Below are 15041 nucleotides of genomic sequence, written 5' to 3' on the forward strand. Positions count from 1 at the left end.
TCCAATAATACAGTATACCTGAATCCCAAATGAATGGGAACAGTATAGGCATGTAATTTTTTTCGGTGCCTTGTTTCCATTCATTTGGGTTGAAGGCATACAACAGTCGACATGAACTCCTCTTGACATTATACCACTTTCTGAGACCTGAAAACATCTGACAAGCTTCGATTTTGGAGTGTCAGATGTTTTAGAAGTGGTATAACACAGGAATAAATAGGTAGACAATGAGGGGAATATAAAATGGTGTTGTAGAATATCAATGTGATAATCATTAGGCCAATAATAACAATGAAAATACATTTGGCCTACATAATATACATTTGTAACCCCAAGGACATCCAATCAGACACCACAATGAATAAGATTTTTTTTATTTTTTTTTATGAAAGTCTGGAAATTATGTTTTATTTTTCTCCCGGCGGAAGTAGACAGACGCAAATTGGGAGCTGTTGGTCAGGGCGTAGTTATCCTAAAATGTTGGGAAATTGTAGAAAGACATTTATTTTCTCCTCAATAACATATCTGGAAACACGTTCTAATAATCACATTCGTCTAAAGTGATAACCGATTCGGTGGTTTTTGTTTTGTGAATGAGAGAATTCGTTTGCTAGCTAGCTCTAACCTTGTTAGCATAGCGTATACATCCAACGGAATTCTGCAGAGAAACAACTTCAAATTGTCTAAATTCTGGAAACATGGAGTCAATGAAAAATGCGCTCCGTTAAGTTATGTGGATGTTTGCAACCCCGAATGAGATTTACAATAAACGATTCCTTAGCTCGTATGGACTTCATATTCGATGGGGCACCTTGTACATTTGTTGGACAGCGTGTTTTTGTGATTTCGTTTTTTTTGGGAATGACATCCAGGATTGTCGGAGCACACGAAGCAAAGTTTTGTAGCTAGTGAAAGAGTTCGTCTGTTTTCGTTGCTAGATAAAGCTGTATAGTAGTTGGCCACCGTTGTTAGCCGAGACTCTGCAGCTAATGCATTCAGTCGGCTGAATTTCAACGATTTACTTTGTTTCGTTGCTAACTATCAATCTTAACACTTAAGGAAAACGTATCTTATCGAACACGTTTCGAGTCGACTGGGGGAAAAGGCGTCCCGTTTCCACTCCCTGGAGTTAACTAACCGCTCGCTAACGTCTGGCTAGCTTCAGTTCAAGCTCACTGAAGACATTTAGACGGGCACATTGGCTAGCAAGCTAAATAGCGCAAAAGCTAGCTGGGGGTGGGGGTGTAAAAACGAATGCATTTGCTATAGCTAGCTAATCAAGCTAAGAATATTACGTTATGGTGATCCAATAATTACTAACTAGTTAGCTAATTCACAACACGGGTTTCAACTCAGACTTGTCAGTTTTTAAGAAATTCTGGTCACGAGGGGCTGCTCGCCCGCGGATAAAGGCAAACCTGGAGTCTGGGAACACCAAATGGGACTGACTCGATTTTAAACATCTTTCAACAACAACAAAAAGACAGTCTGACTATTATTACACCAGGCCAGGTTAACTGGTTGTATTTCCTATAGGGTTTTACATCTGACAAAAGTAAGTGTGATGCGAACCATTTCGATTGACGTCAAAGGATTCGTACATGGAGATAGATGCAGACCGAGTGAAAGTGGAGGCTGTATCAATATTTTCCAACGGAACACATTGTCCATAGGAACATCCCTGACCACGGTGTCTTCTGCGAAAAGGTGGAGAGCTGCACGACGTAAGACTAGGAGTGATTAGAGGTACTAATTTATCTCAAGGGTTACAGCAGCGAAAGTTTCATTATTGTCAATGGCTTGTCTGAATACGTAGCATTCCACTGCGAAGGATTGCGAAACTATTCATTTGATGTTTTGAATTAATTATTAGGACATACCCATACGTTATTTTTCACTGGGAGTCTATCGCCGACAATTTTAAGGTGTTTTCATAACATTGTTATTTGGGGATTCGGCTCTCAATGTTTTATTTTTTTTATGTCATCTTTTTCAAGCATCTCTTCAACACAGACTGATGTTAGGGAAGGACTTCAAAGAGACTCTTATCATACTTTGGAAAATGATAATTGGATATAAATCAAAGCAAATCTAGAAACGGAAGCCCAATGAGCGACACACAGTCCAGTATCACTGATAGGTAAGTACGACCTTTTCCGGGCATTTAGTAAACACTCCACTTCACAATGTCATTGAAGACGGCATGCCTTTTGGCTCCTGTACTTATGCACCTTTTGCTTTATCGGATAGTGTAGGCGACATGTGGTCCTTTTGTAGCCCAGTTGGTAGAGAGCATGGTTGTTGTAACGCTAGGGGTGTGGGTTCGATTCCCGGTACCACTTAAATTATATGCACGTGTGACTATAAGTTGCTTTGTCTGCTAAAATTGCAAGTTCTCAAGTCTTGTAAAAGCCTGCAAGGATTGGTATGCCCACTGATAATTTTCCACCGGCTGCATGCAAGTGACAATTCTTCTCATGTTATGTCAATTGTTCATTTCTGGAGTCAGCTACATGCTTTTACTATCTCCCATATGGTATAGCCTAAGCTGTATATAAGTAATGTGTATTATTACTGAATGTTACTTAATATGTACTCCAACAACCCATTTCAAAATGATAAACCAGTAGGCGGGGCATTATTTTTCATTGAGGTGTGTTCTTAAGTAGCACAATAGCCTCATATATTTTCTCAACCCAGTGCTGTGCTGAACTCTCCACTTTGTCGCACCACAGAAATTGGTACTGGCAAAAGACCTCTGACCATTTACCATGATTTTTACACCAACAACCACATAATACAAAAAGTCTTGAGCAGGTTGTTGCACCATCAAAGAGTGAAAATGGAATTTGAGCTGTTCCAAGTGAATCAACCACGATCATGTCAATAGTGTGTCTAGAGCTAGAGAGGCCTGACAACCAAATTTAAGAAATGGTGCAATTTTGTCCTCTGCATCTGAAGTCCACTTTCTTGCAAGGAAGGAAATCAACAGACCAGAAACCCAGCAAGTAGCCTAGCCTGTACTGGATCTGTTTAATTTATCTTATCCAAAATAGAGAAATTACGTTTCCAACATGAGTACTCTTATGGGGTGTTTGAACGAATAGGATGCTACTTGTTCAAACTAGGCCTATAGCCTAATAAAAATAATGCAACTAAATAGGTGTTTAATGGCAAGTGTTATCGATCAGTGACATTGCCGCTGTGGTGCAGCACTCCTCTCTCTGTGAGCTGCATTTTGTTTATGGTTTGCCTTGTCTAAAGACAAAAATGCACTACAAGATTTTTGCGAACTCTACGGGCTCTAACCGCCGGAGAACCTCTCACATTTAACGATTCAGTCAAGCCAAATGGTAGTGACCTAGTAAACGGTATACTATAGACCTGGCAGCACCTCCGTGGCTTTATGATTAGACAATTGGGCCAGAATCAGGCTATGTTTGCGCATGTGTAGGCCTAGTAAGGAAATCATCATAGCAACTGAGGAGGCATTTCAATGCACATACAAGGAACGCATCATCTGTGCACGTGGATTGCTGATGTTCAGTTTGAAAGGGAGAGCGTGGAGATGACAACTACCGGAGGTAAACTTTGAAAGCTTGCTACTGCTATAATTGATTTGAATAAACACTGTTTCATTGGTAAATAGCTTAATCATGGGCAGAGTTGTTGACCTCACAATAAACCAGATTTTGAGTTATTTACATAACTTTACATTTACATACCTTACATTGACGTGGCAGCCGGGGCATAATCAATCGGAGATGGACAGTGCATGGGTGCTGAAAGTAGGCTTCATTTTAATTTGACTTTACTATCAACGAGGGCTTTGTGTTAACCTGTTTGTTAAGAAGTAAGAGGTAGGGCAGTGGCGGTCATGACATTGGGTCAGTCGGTTATTGTCATGCAAAATACTGCCAGTCTCACAGTAATTGACCATAATTAACATAATCACATCTCCAGGCCGCTGATGCGTGCCTTTGGAACACCTACATTTAAATTTAAAAAAGTCTAATGAATCAATTTAATAAACACCATCGCAATACATCCATGATTTCTTTTAGTCAGGTCTAAAGAAACATTATGATATAAAGAAAATCTATTTCAGAAGAGCAGAATATGAGTTACTTGGCTTACTGTATGTTTTCTGGCTATGTGCCATGCTGTAGGCTTGTTCATTTAGCAGTCAAGATTTTCTTATAAATCCCTTGTCATTATTTTACATGATTTTATACTAAGAATATACTATGAAATGAGGGAGTGCACACATGGAGTGGCTATATTGAGTGTAAAATTGTTCATTTGAAACTGGTCCTATACGCTAGATTTAGTTATTTTGCAACTTTTTAGTTGTAAGTGATACAAACCTTTTTTAGAATGTCTTAGAAATCAAAACATACAGTATTTGGGCTGCGTGATGAGACTATAGGCAATTTATGAGTTGCGAAAGTCACAAAAAAAGCTTGCGCTTTATTCCTTGCCTCAGGCTGTACATGTTGTTTTCTCATCAAGTGATCATATTTTCATCCATCAGACTATTCTCAATTTAATCTTGTCTTTACTAATATGTAAAATTAGTTATGAATTTACAATAGCCCATTATGAAATGGACAGGGGGAAAAAAATACTTGTCAGGGGCCGCTTTCCTGCCTGTTTGTTTTTCAATCGTGCCAGGTAGGCTACTCACTCCATTTATTTCACTCCACTGTGTGAGGAGCAAGCACCCTCCCGCTGCACGACGGGTGATATTCTGGGAAGAGATGGACACGCAGGGTCGTGAGAGAGATTCTGTAGCTAAAGATTGTCAGTCTATTTATTACAAATATTTTTTTAAATTCCCTATTACTAGGCTATTCAAAATCAAATACAAATTCACCGTAATTGTAGGTTAACTCTGTAAGCAGGCCTGCTTACAATCATTAAACCAACAGCATCGCCTAGGTCTATACATTCTCTCCCAGACTCATGAATAGAAAGTTTGGAGCGTAAGCATATTGTAACCAGTCCATTTGAATGCATAATAATACAGTCCACACTCAAAGGCAATTTACTAGAATTTGTCATTTTGGAGTTATAGGCAAGAACAATTATGTACCAGACATCTTAAGTCAGTTTTTAAAAGAAAAAAAATATTTGTATTTTTTTTCAGGGTTGGGCTCATATTTAGGTTTATGCATAAGCTCTAATATGCATATGGTTGCTTTTTGAATGAATCATCACCTTAGAAAGCGCTGTCCGTTTCGTTGTTAGGCTTTGAAACAACATCCACAACGACTGTTTTCCACTCAATTTCAACATGTTGAACCAATTTATTCAAATTGATCAATCACAGTGAGTTTTAAAAGCATGCTACAGTTTTGATAAGTGTTTAATATGATTTTCAATTGCATTTGCATTGATGTCAGAGTGGTTAGAGGAACAATAGAGCCTTGAGTACCAGGCCATTAGGACCTGATGGTTGTTAGCGAGTTGGTTATTACCAACGCATGTCCTGAGTGCATCAGAGAAAATCAGTGTGACTCACGTGGAATTTTACTACGGCCATGACTGCTGGTGTGGTGGTAATACTGTCTCTTCAACAGCCCTAGGTAGGTCTACTTGTTTGACAGACAAAATTATAGGCTATTATTAGTAGATTTTTGTTGGCCAATTTCTTCATTCACCACGCACTCCTTAAATATCTGTCAGTGAAGGGCTCAAATTGAGGGGGTATGTGAGGGTATGCCATACACTTGGTGCCATTGTTGTGATGAACTTGTTAGGTAATTGATGAGAACCTTTTTTTATAGTTCTGATTGGCTAATGGTGAGATATGCTTTGCATTTGCTTTGAGCACTGCTCATGCTTGGCGATAATGGCTTATTTTGATGTTGAATATATATTCAAAATGTTGGCAAATTATCGTGACAACGTAAGTGCCCCCGGGAGCCCATTGGAGCCATCAACCGCAAACCGGGTATGTGCTTTACGGGCTGCGATATTACATGTTACTCTGGGTTTGCTCCGATTTCCTATCATTTGGAGAAATGCAACGGGAGCTGATCAGGAGCCCGTAGATCGGGTTAAAATGTGTAGTGTCTGCCGGCTTTAGTTGTATGCATTGCACAGCTTGGGACTGTGTTGTCAGTGTGTGCAGTTAGCACTTTGTCATAGAGTTTTGCTGATCTCCACGTTTTTTTCCCACACCCCTGAGGCCCTCCCGGGAAGTGGTGACATTGCTGATAAACAATGCCTGTCAGTGGAACCCAGGCCTGAAATTTTGTGATTTTAGGGGAAAGGCCATTTGGACTTCAAGAGCTGCCCAGTCTGCCAGGGCACCAAGGCAATCTGCCAGGGCACCAAAGCCATTAACCAAAATTGACCATTTTAAATTGACTTGAAAGACACTTGGTATTCTGTTAAAAAAATGTAAGTGTATGTAAATAATTAGCCTACATGTCAAAGTGTAGGTGAAGCCTATGTGTATTGGCTACAGCCTCTGTCTACACGGATGCTGATATTTGTGAGGCACCAGCAAATCTCGCCAAACTTTAGACTTTTAATAACCTACACACTATATATACAAAGGAATGTGGACACCCCTTCAAATGAGTAGATTTGGCTATTTCAGCCACACCCGTTGCTGACAGGTTTATGAAATCGAGTACATGGCTATGCAAACTCCACAGACAAACACTGGCAGTAGCATGGCCTTACTGAAGAGCTCAGTGACTTTCAGCATGGCACCGTCATAAGATGCCACTTTTCCATCAAGTGCTGTTATTGTGAAGTGGAAACATCTAGGAGCAACAACGGCTCAGCCTCGAAGTGGTAGGCCACACAAGCTCACAGAATGGGACCACCGAGTGCTGAAGCGCATGGCGTGTAAAAATTGTCTGCCCTCGGTTGCAACACTCACGACAAGTTCCAAACTGCCTCTGGAAGCAACGTCAGCAAGGGAACTATTCGTCTGGAACTTCACCATGCGTGATGATGTCGGCTGGAGTGGTGTAAAGCTGTAAAGCTTGGAGTGATGAATCACACGTTACCATCTGACAGTCTGACAGATTCATTTGGGTTTGGAGAATGCTACCTGCCAGAATACGTAGTGCCAACTGTAAAGTTTGGTGGATGAGGAATAACAATCTGGGGCTGTTTTTCATGGTTCGGGCTAGGCCCCTTAGTACCTCTGAGAAATCTTAACGCTACTGCATACAATGACAATCTAGATTCTGTGCTTCAAACTTTGTGGCAACAGTTTTGGCCCTTTCCTGTTTCAGCATGACAATTCCCCCGCGCACAAAGCGAGGCCCATACAGAAATGGTTTGTCGAGATCGTTGTGGAAGAACTTGACTGGCCTGCACAGAGCCCTGACCTCAACCCCATACAACACCTTTAGGAAGAATTGGAACAGCGACTGCGAGCTAGGCCTAATTGCCCAACATCAGTGCCCGACCATACTAATGCTCTCGTGGCTGAATGGAAGCAAATCCCTGCAGCAATGTTCCAACATCTAGTGGAAAGCCTTCCCAGAAGAGTGGAGGCTGTTTATAGCAGCAAAGGGGGGACCACACCCCCTTGGCCCTTATTGCTTAATTAACACAGGTCTCATAAATAATCTTTCAAGTACAAGCCCATGTACTAGTGACTAGCCAACTAATCCCTTTCCAGTTTAGCCAACTTGGGTCTATTTGCTAGCTAATAAGGCAGAACGTATAGCTGCACATATCTATGCCATGTGAGTGAGAGGTGTTTCGGAGCACAGCTGTTGGCAGCCGGGAGAAGGGATTTATAATTTATTCAATGTAAGGGCACAACGGCCACACTGGTGGGACCACACTCCCTCCCGGCCCTCTCCGATAGGTCTGCTTGTCTGGCAGTGGAAGGGAGGCTGGGGTGGTCTGTTCTACCTGGCTGTTGAAGGCCTAGGACACACAATATGAGACCCTGTGAGTTGGTGTCTGAGTAATGTGCGCAACGTCAGGTTTATTTTTGAACGGTGTAAGCCTACAAAATGACAACAAAACATGAATGTGTTCATTGCTCCCTTTGAAAACAATGAATACATTATTGTTTTTTTTTAGGGTTTTCTGAGTTACAAGAGTTAGGCCTAGTGCTCATGTTCCGAAATGTTTTGTGAATGGCCAATGTGCAGCCGTTGCCTGCCATTAGGCTTTTCTGCAGCCTGTGGTGCTCTCCACTGATTGGTCCATATTCATGCAGCGTAAGCTCTTTTCAGCAGGTGTGAACTGAGCATGCAGGGGTCAAAGTAAAAAGGGAGTTCTCGTGATGTGCAGTGAAGACTCCAGGAAAATGTGAATATTAAATCATGTTTTTCACTAGTACTACTACTTGAGCTGGGAATTGCCAAGAACCTCATGATACAATATCACAATTCTTAGATGCTGGTACGATGTGTATTGCATTTCGATACTGCGATTTTGTTTTTCAAAACATTTTGCAGAGAAACAAGGAGACATATGTTTTGATCAGTCATGGAAATGAAAGTGCTGGAAACATGTTGGCTAACTATTTTAAAAGGAGGTGGAGAACAAGTCAGTATCGATATATCATCCAAAATAATATCACAATATAACTATCGACCCCCCCCCCCCCAATATCACTACTATTAGCACACGCTTGCACATTCCAGGCCAGAACATCTGAAGCAAAAAAATTGTTGCTTGATTTTGTGTAAATCAAGGTTTGCTCTAACCTACAGTGCATTTTGTTACAGCCTTATTATTAAATTGTTTTTTGTCCCTCATCAACCTACACACACTATCACCTAATGACAAAGCAAAAACAGGTTTTTAGACAATTTTGCAACTGTATACACAAAAAAATCACATTTTACGTAAGTATTCAGACCCTTTACTCAGTACTTTGTTGAAGCACCTTTGGCAGTGATTACTTGAGTCTTCTTGGGATTGACGCGAGAAGTTTAGCACACCTATATTTGGGAATCCCATTAATCCCATTCTTCTCTGCAGATGGGGAGCGTCGCTGCACAGCTATTTTCAGGTCTCTCCAGAGATGTTCGGTCGTGTTCAAGTCCGGGCTCTTGCTGGGACACTCAAGGACATTTAGAGACTTGTCCCGAAGCCACGCCTGCATTGTCTTGGCTGTGTGCTCAGGGTTGTTGTCCTGTTGGCAGGTGAGCCTTCGCCTCAGTCTGAAGCCCTGAGTGCTCTGGAGCAGGTTTTCATCAAGAATCTCTCTGTACTTTGCTCTGTTCATCGATCCTGACTAGTCTGCCGCTGAAAAACATCCCCACCGCATGATGCTGCCACCACCATGCTTCACCGTAGAGATGGTACCAGGTTTCTTCCAGACGTGACGCTTTGCATTCAGGCCAAAGAGTTCGATCTTGATTTCATCAGACTAGAGGATCTTGTTTCTCATGGTCTGATAGTCCTTTAGGTGCCTTTTGGCAAACTCCAAGTGGGCTGTCATGTGCGTTTTACTGAGGAGTGGCTTTTGTCTGGCCACAACAATAAAGGCCTGATTTGGTGGTGTGCTGCAGAGATGCTTGTCCTTCTGGAACATTCTCCCATCTCCACAGAGGAACTAGACCTCTGTCAGAATGACCATCGGGTTCTTGGTCACTTCCCTGATCAAAGCCCTTCTCCCCTGATTGCTCAGTTTGGCCGGGCGGCCATCTCTAGGAAGAGTCTTGGTGTTTCCAAACTTCTTCCATTTAAGAATAATGGAGGCCACTGTGTTCTTGGGGACCTTCAATGCTGAAGAAATGTTTTGGTACCCTTCCCCAGACCTTTGCCACAACCCAGTTTCGTCTCTGAGCTCTACGAACAATTCCTTCAACCTAATGGCTTGGTTTTTGGTCTGACATGCACTGTCAACTGTGGGACCTTATATAGACAGGTGTGCCTTTCCAAATCATGTCCAATCATTTGAATTTACCACAGGTGGATTCCAAGTTGTATAAACATCTCAAGGATGATCAATGGAAACTGGATGCACCTGGGCTCAATTTCTGGTCTCATAGCAAAGGGTCTGAATACTTATGTAAATAAGGTATTTCTATTTTTACTTGAAAAAAATGTCTAAAAACCTGTTTACCTTGTCATTATGGGGTAGTGTGTGTAGATTGTTGAGGAATAGTTTTTATTTAATCCATTTTAGAATTTGGCTGTAACATAACAAAATGTAGTCTGAATACCTTCTGAAAGCTAGGCTAGATATTGTGGCTGGATATCCGTATTATCCCTGGAATAGGCGCTGAGTCAGATGGAATTACTGGACAGTCTCTCTGGTGTGTGCCGTCTCACCATCATGGGCCTTTCATTCTCCTAATGGATTGTTATGTCGATGGTCAGTGACACAATATGGCCGTCCCAGAAGTCCCACCTGTTCACTCTCAACTCCTACATTGTTCTTTTACTCCGTTGTTTCCTAATCCTCTTCCTCTGTCATGGTTCTCAGGGTGCCTAAAAACCTCAATGAATCTACTGTTTCTTGAGTTGAATTAAAAATCATAATTCAGCCTGTTTTATTAAGTCATAATAATCCAGTCTGCTCTCTCACTACCCTTCCCTAACGTTGGGTTGGGCACCTGATTTCCTGTGGGTTTAATTGCATCGAAGGGTTATTGTAGATCAACTTAGTCTCTCACTGGGGTGTAAATGGAGGGCTTTCCTCACACCTTGCTGTCACTTTGGCAGGCACACACCAGCTCTCCTACCACTGCAAACTCAAAGTCCCTATCACCCTCCCCAGCAGCTCTAGAGGGATGAAATGCACAAAAGATTACTGTAATGTTGAGGAATGAAATAAATGCAATCTATGTTCAAGCACTGAGCAAATTTCAGGTCTGCTAAACGCAAACTTGAATGATGTCAAAATTCGGTGCAATTTCTGGTGTGCGTTTACTGTGAACACTAAGGCTGTACCTGCCTTAAGTTAGTTTTAAGTGGGCAAGTAGACTACTGTGGCTATTTGATCATAATTTAGGCCTACCAGAGTGGCCTACCATAATAAAAACAATGGAGAAAATGCATCCCGTAACATTTTAACATGGAAATAGCTGTTCTATTATTCAGCCTACAGTAGCAGCCAATGTGTGGCGTTCAGTGTCGACCTACAGTGCCTTCGGAAAGTATTCAGATCCCTGGACTTTTTCCACGTTGTGTTAGGTTACAGCCTTATTCTAAAGTTTATTAAATATTTTTTTCCCTCATCTACAAACATTACCCCATAATGACAAAACACTGAAATATCAATTTTACATAAGTATTCAGACCCTCCACTCGGTACTTTGTTGAAACACATTTGGCAGCTATTACAGCCATGGGTCTTCTTGGGTAATTCGCTACAAGCTTGTCACACCTGAATTTGGGGAGTTTCACCAATTATTCTCTGCAGATCCTCTCAAGCTTTGTCAGGTTGGATCGGGAGCGTTGCTGCACAACTATTTTCAGGTCTTTCCAGAGATCGGGTTCAAGTCCGGGCTCTGGCTGGGCCACTCAAGGACATTGAGACTTGTCCCGAAGCCACTCCTGCGTTGTCTTCGCTGTGTGCTTAGTGTCGTTGTCCTGTTGGAAGGTGAACGGTTGCAACAGTCTGAGGTCCTGAGCACTCTGGAGCAGGTTTTCATCAAGGATCTCTGTACTTTGCTCCGTTCATCTTTCCGTTGATCCTGACTTGTCTTCCAGTTCCTGCAGCTGAATAACATCCCTACGACATGATGCTCCCTACGTCGGGATGGTGCCAGGTTTCCTCCAGATGTGGAGCTTGGCATTCAGGCCAAAGAGTTCAATCTTGGTTACATCAGACTAGAGTCTTTAGGTGCCTTTTGGCAAACTCCAAGTGGGTGGTCATGTGCCTTTTTACTGAGGTGTAGCTTCCATCTGGCCACTCTACCATAAAGGCCTCTTTGGTGGAGTGCTGCAGAGATGGTTGTCCTTCTGGAAGGTTCTCCCATCTCCACAGAGGAACTCTGGAGCTCTGTCAGAGTGACCATCGGGTTCTTGGTCACCTCCCTGACCAAGGCCCTTCTCCCCCGATTGCTCAGTTTGGCCAGGCGGCGAAGGGTCTGAATACTTATGTAAATAAGGTGTTTATGTTTAATACAGTTGCAACAATTTCTAAAAACCTGTTTGCTTTGTCATTATGGGGTATATTGTGTAGATTGCTGAGGATAATTATTCTTTTTTAACCTCTTGAATCTATAGGGGCGCTATTTCATTTTTGGATAAAAAGACGTGCCCGTTTTAAGCGCAATATTTTGTCACAAAAAGATGCTCGACTATGCATATAATTGACAGCTTTGGAAAGAAAACACTCTGACGTTTCCAAAACTGCAAAGATATTATCTGTGAGTGCCCCAGAACTGATGCTACAGGCGAAACCAAGATGAAACTTCAAACAGGAAATGAGCAGAATTTTTGAAGCTCTGTTTTCCAATGTCTCCTTATATTGCTGTGAATGCGACAGGAATGAGCCCACAATTTCTGCCGTTTCCCCAAGGTGTCTGCAGCATTGTGATGTATTTGTAGGCATATCATTGGAAGATTGACCATAAGAGACTACATTTGCCAGGTGTCCGCCCGGTGTCCTCCGTCGAAATTGGTGCGTCATCTTCAGCTGCAAGTATTTTTCCATGTGATTCAGACGAGAAAGTAGACTTCCACGAACGATATATCAATGAAGAGATATGTGAAAAACACCTTGAGGATTGATTCTAAACAGCGTTTGCCGTGTTTCAGTCGATATTATGGAGTTAATTTGGAAAAATGTTTGCCGTTTTGATGACTGAATTTTTGATGACTGAATTTTTTTTTTTGGTACCCAAACGTGATGTAAAAAACGGAGCGATTTTTATTTTTTTTAATTTTTTTTTTTAATTTTCCCTACAATCTTTCAGGAAAAACTGAACATTTGCTATGTAACTGAGAGTCTCCTCATTGAAAACATCCGAAGTTCTTCAAAGGTAAATGATTTTATTTGAATGCTTTTCTGTTTTTTGTGAAAATGTTGCCCGCTAAATGCTACACTAGCTATCAATACTCTTACACAAATGCTTGTTTAGCTATGGTTGAAAAGCATATTTTGAAAATCTGAGATGACAGTGTTGTTAACAAAAGTCTAAGCTTGAGACCAAAAATATATTCATTTCATTTGCGATTTTCATGAATAGTTAACGTTGCGTTATGCTAATGAGCTTGAGGCTATAAATAGGATCCCGGATCCGGGATTGCTCGACGCAAGAAGTTAAATCCATTTTAGAATAAGGCTGCATCGTAACAAAATGTGGATACCCTAAGTGGTCTGAATACTAAGAATACATGCAGTGCTTGACATTAACCTGTTTATCCACTTATCTTTCAGACAAGGAGATGATTGAAAATGTTGTTTGATGCAAGAAACTTTACAAAATAAAATGCATTATTATTCCCATGCCGTTTATTACAGGAAATCTGCCAAATTACTCTACGCTCTGCCTATTGGTGACTTAGTTTATTTAAGATGTCTCAAAATACAACACTGCCCTTTTTAAGACACAAGATGGCTAGAAATGCACACATTTTCTCCTCTTGTTGAAATCAACCAAGAAATTAGCTATAACTGGGACAATAACTCACCAACTACCAAATTATATGAACAAATGTGCACGTTGCACCATGCAGCTCTCGCTTTGATCTCTAAATGAGCATCTACTCGCAAGCGCTATACTGTAGCCACAGTCCAGTTCAAAGTGAATGGCAATGTCTTTTTGCATAAAGGAAAATAGCAGCTTTGATTGGTTTTGTTGCACATTTGTGTAGGGTATGGGCCTGATTCATGTCTGTCAATGCAATAGAATCCTACTCCAATGCCCTGCCTATAAGAAAATCTTTTGCGTACTTCGTTTTGGTTACGGTATGTTACTTTGAAAGTGGCCAATATTGTGTGGATTCGATCACAATTCCCACAGCCGAGTGAAATGTTGATTGTATTTAACTAAAGAGGACAACTCTAGAAAGTTGAGTGAAGTTCAATCTAGTGCTTCTGTGCAGTCTGATGGGTAATATTAAGTGCATTTTGCTGGTTGTGTTAGTGCCAGTCTTTTCTTTGACAGTCCCTAAAGACGTACCCGCTAACTCAAAAGCGGTGAGTCATTCTCTTCAAGTCAGAACCCAATATTTTAATCGCAGCCCATCCCTTCAGTTAGATCACTTTCTTACCTAGAGTTAGGCTAGTGGAGCTCATAGGCTACAGGAAAAACAAATGCTGCTGCTACCTAGTGCCTACTGCACTGGAAAAACAACCGCTTTATCCATCAAGTTAGTGGAACAAATGAAAGTAAGGAGTGGAGAAAATAGTATACTATCTGCTCCCAGTGTTTTTCTGTAATCATGTAGCCTAGTATTTTCTCAGCAGTGAGTCGTTGAGAGTTGTTGGGCCAGCAGAGCGAGAGAGACTGGGAGATTAAGATATATCCAGGCAATACCCCAGGGCTGGTGGTGGAAAGGGGGTGGGGTAGGAGCCCAGGGGTGGGAGTCCACCACCAACACACATCTCACTTTGATGCTGATGGTAGTGGACACATTGCAATCTCTTATTTGCAAAGAAGTGCCGCAGGGCCCAACATTACTTTCACTTCACAAAAGACAGGATCGCAACAATGGAGAGAAGGATATGGAGGAAAGGCAGCGTTGCCAATGTGTCAAGTCTTCACATGTCTGTGTTGTGGTTTCAGAGACCAATAAGAAGTAGCCCCACTCAAAGCATTGTACTCCCACAGGACTTTGCATATAATTGTTGTTTTGGCTACTTAGGACTGTCAGCTCTCTGTTTTAACCTGGCGGGTTTAGGAACTTTTGTTTTTAAATGAAAGCTTCATCGACAGAACATTGCATGTCTTACTTCAGTGGAAGACTCTTTTCCTGACTTGGAGTTCCCTGCGCGTGCGATTACAACCAAGGAATTGTGGTCCAACCCCAAACCATTACATACTGGCGTTTACCTCAGCTCATTGGCTATCTACCCAGCTAGATTTCAAGAAGATCAGTGGTCATTGGGCAGAAATATAGTCAATCAATGAAGCTTCGCTAAAATT

At 41.6% G+C, this 15041-nt stretch overlaps 1 protein-coding gene across 4 annotated transcripts in view; it reads left to right on the top strand.

The window, feature by feature from the left end:
* The first annotated feature begins 279 nt into the window (after positions 1-279).
* The window catches only part of LOC135546061 (rho guanine nucleotide exchange factor 12-like), a 69833-nt gene continuing 55071 nt past the window's right edge, over positions 280-15041 (top strand). For 3 of the 4 annotated variants that reach the window (XM_064974171.1, XM_064974172.1, XM_064974174.1), the window contains exons 1-2: positions 280-1746; positions 1998-2140. In XM_064974171.1, the coding sequence (XP_064830243.1) occupies positions 2109-2140 (32 nt within the window). In that variant the 5' untranslated portion in view covers positions 280-1746; positions 1998-2108. The remainder of the gene's footprint in view (positions 1747-1997; positions 2141-15041) is intronic. The other variant, XM_064974175.1, reaches the window with a different exon arrangement.

Source organism: Oncorhynchus masou, chromosome 9, assembly GCF_036934945.1.
Source record: "Oncorhynchus masou masou isolate Uvic2021 chromosome 9, UVic_Omas_1.1, whole genome shotgun sequence".
Lineage (NCBI taxonomy): Eukaryota > Metazoa > Chordata > Actinopteri > Salmoniformes > Salmonidae > Oncorhynchus > Oncorhynchus masou.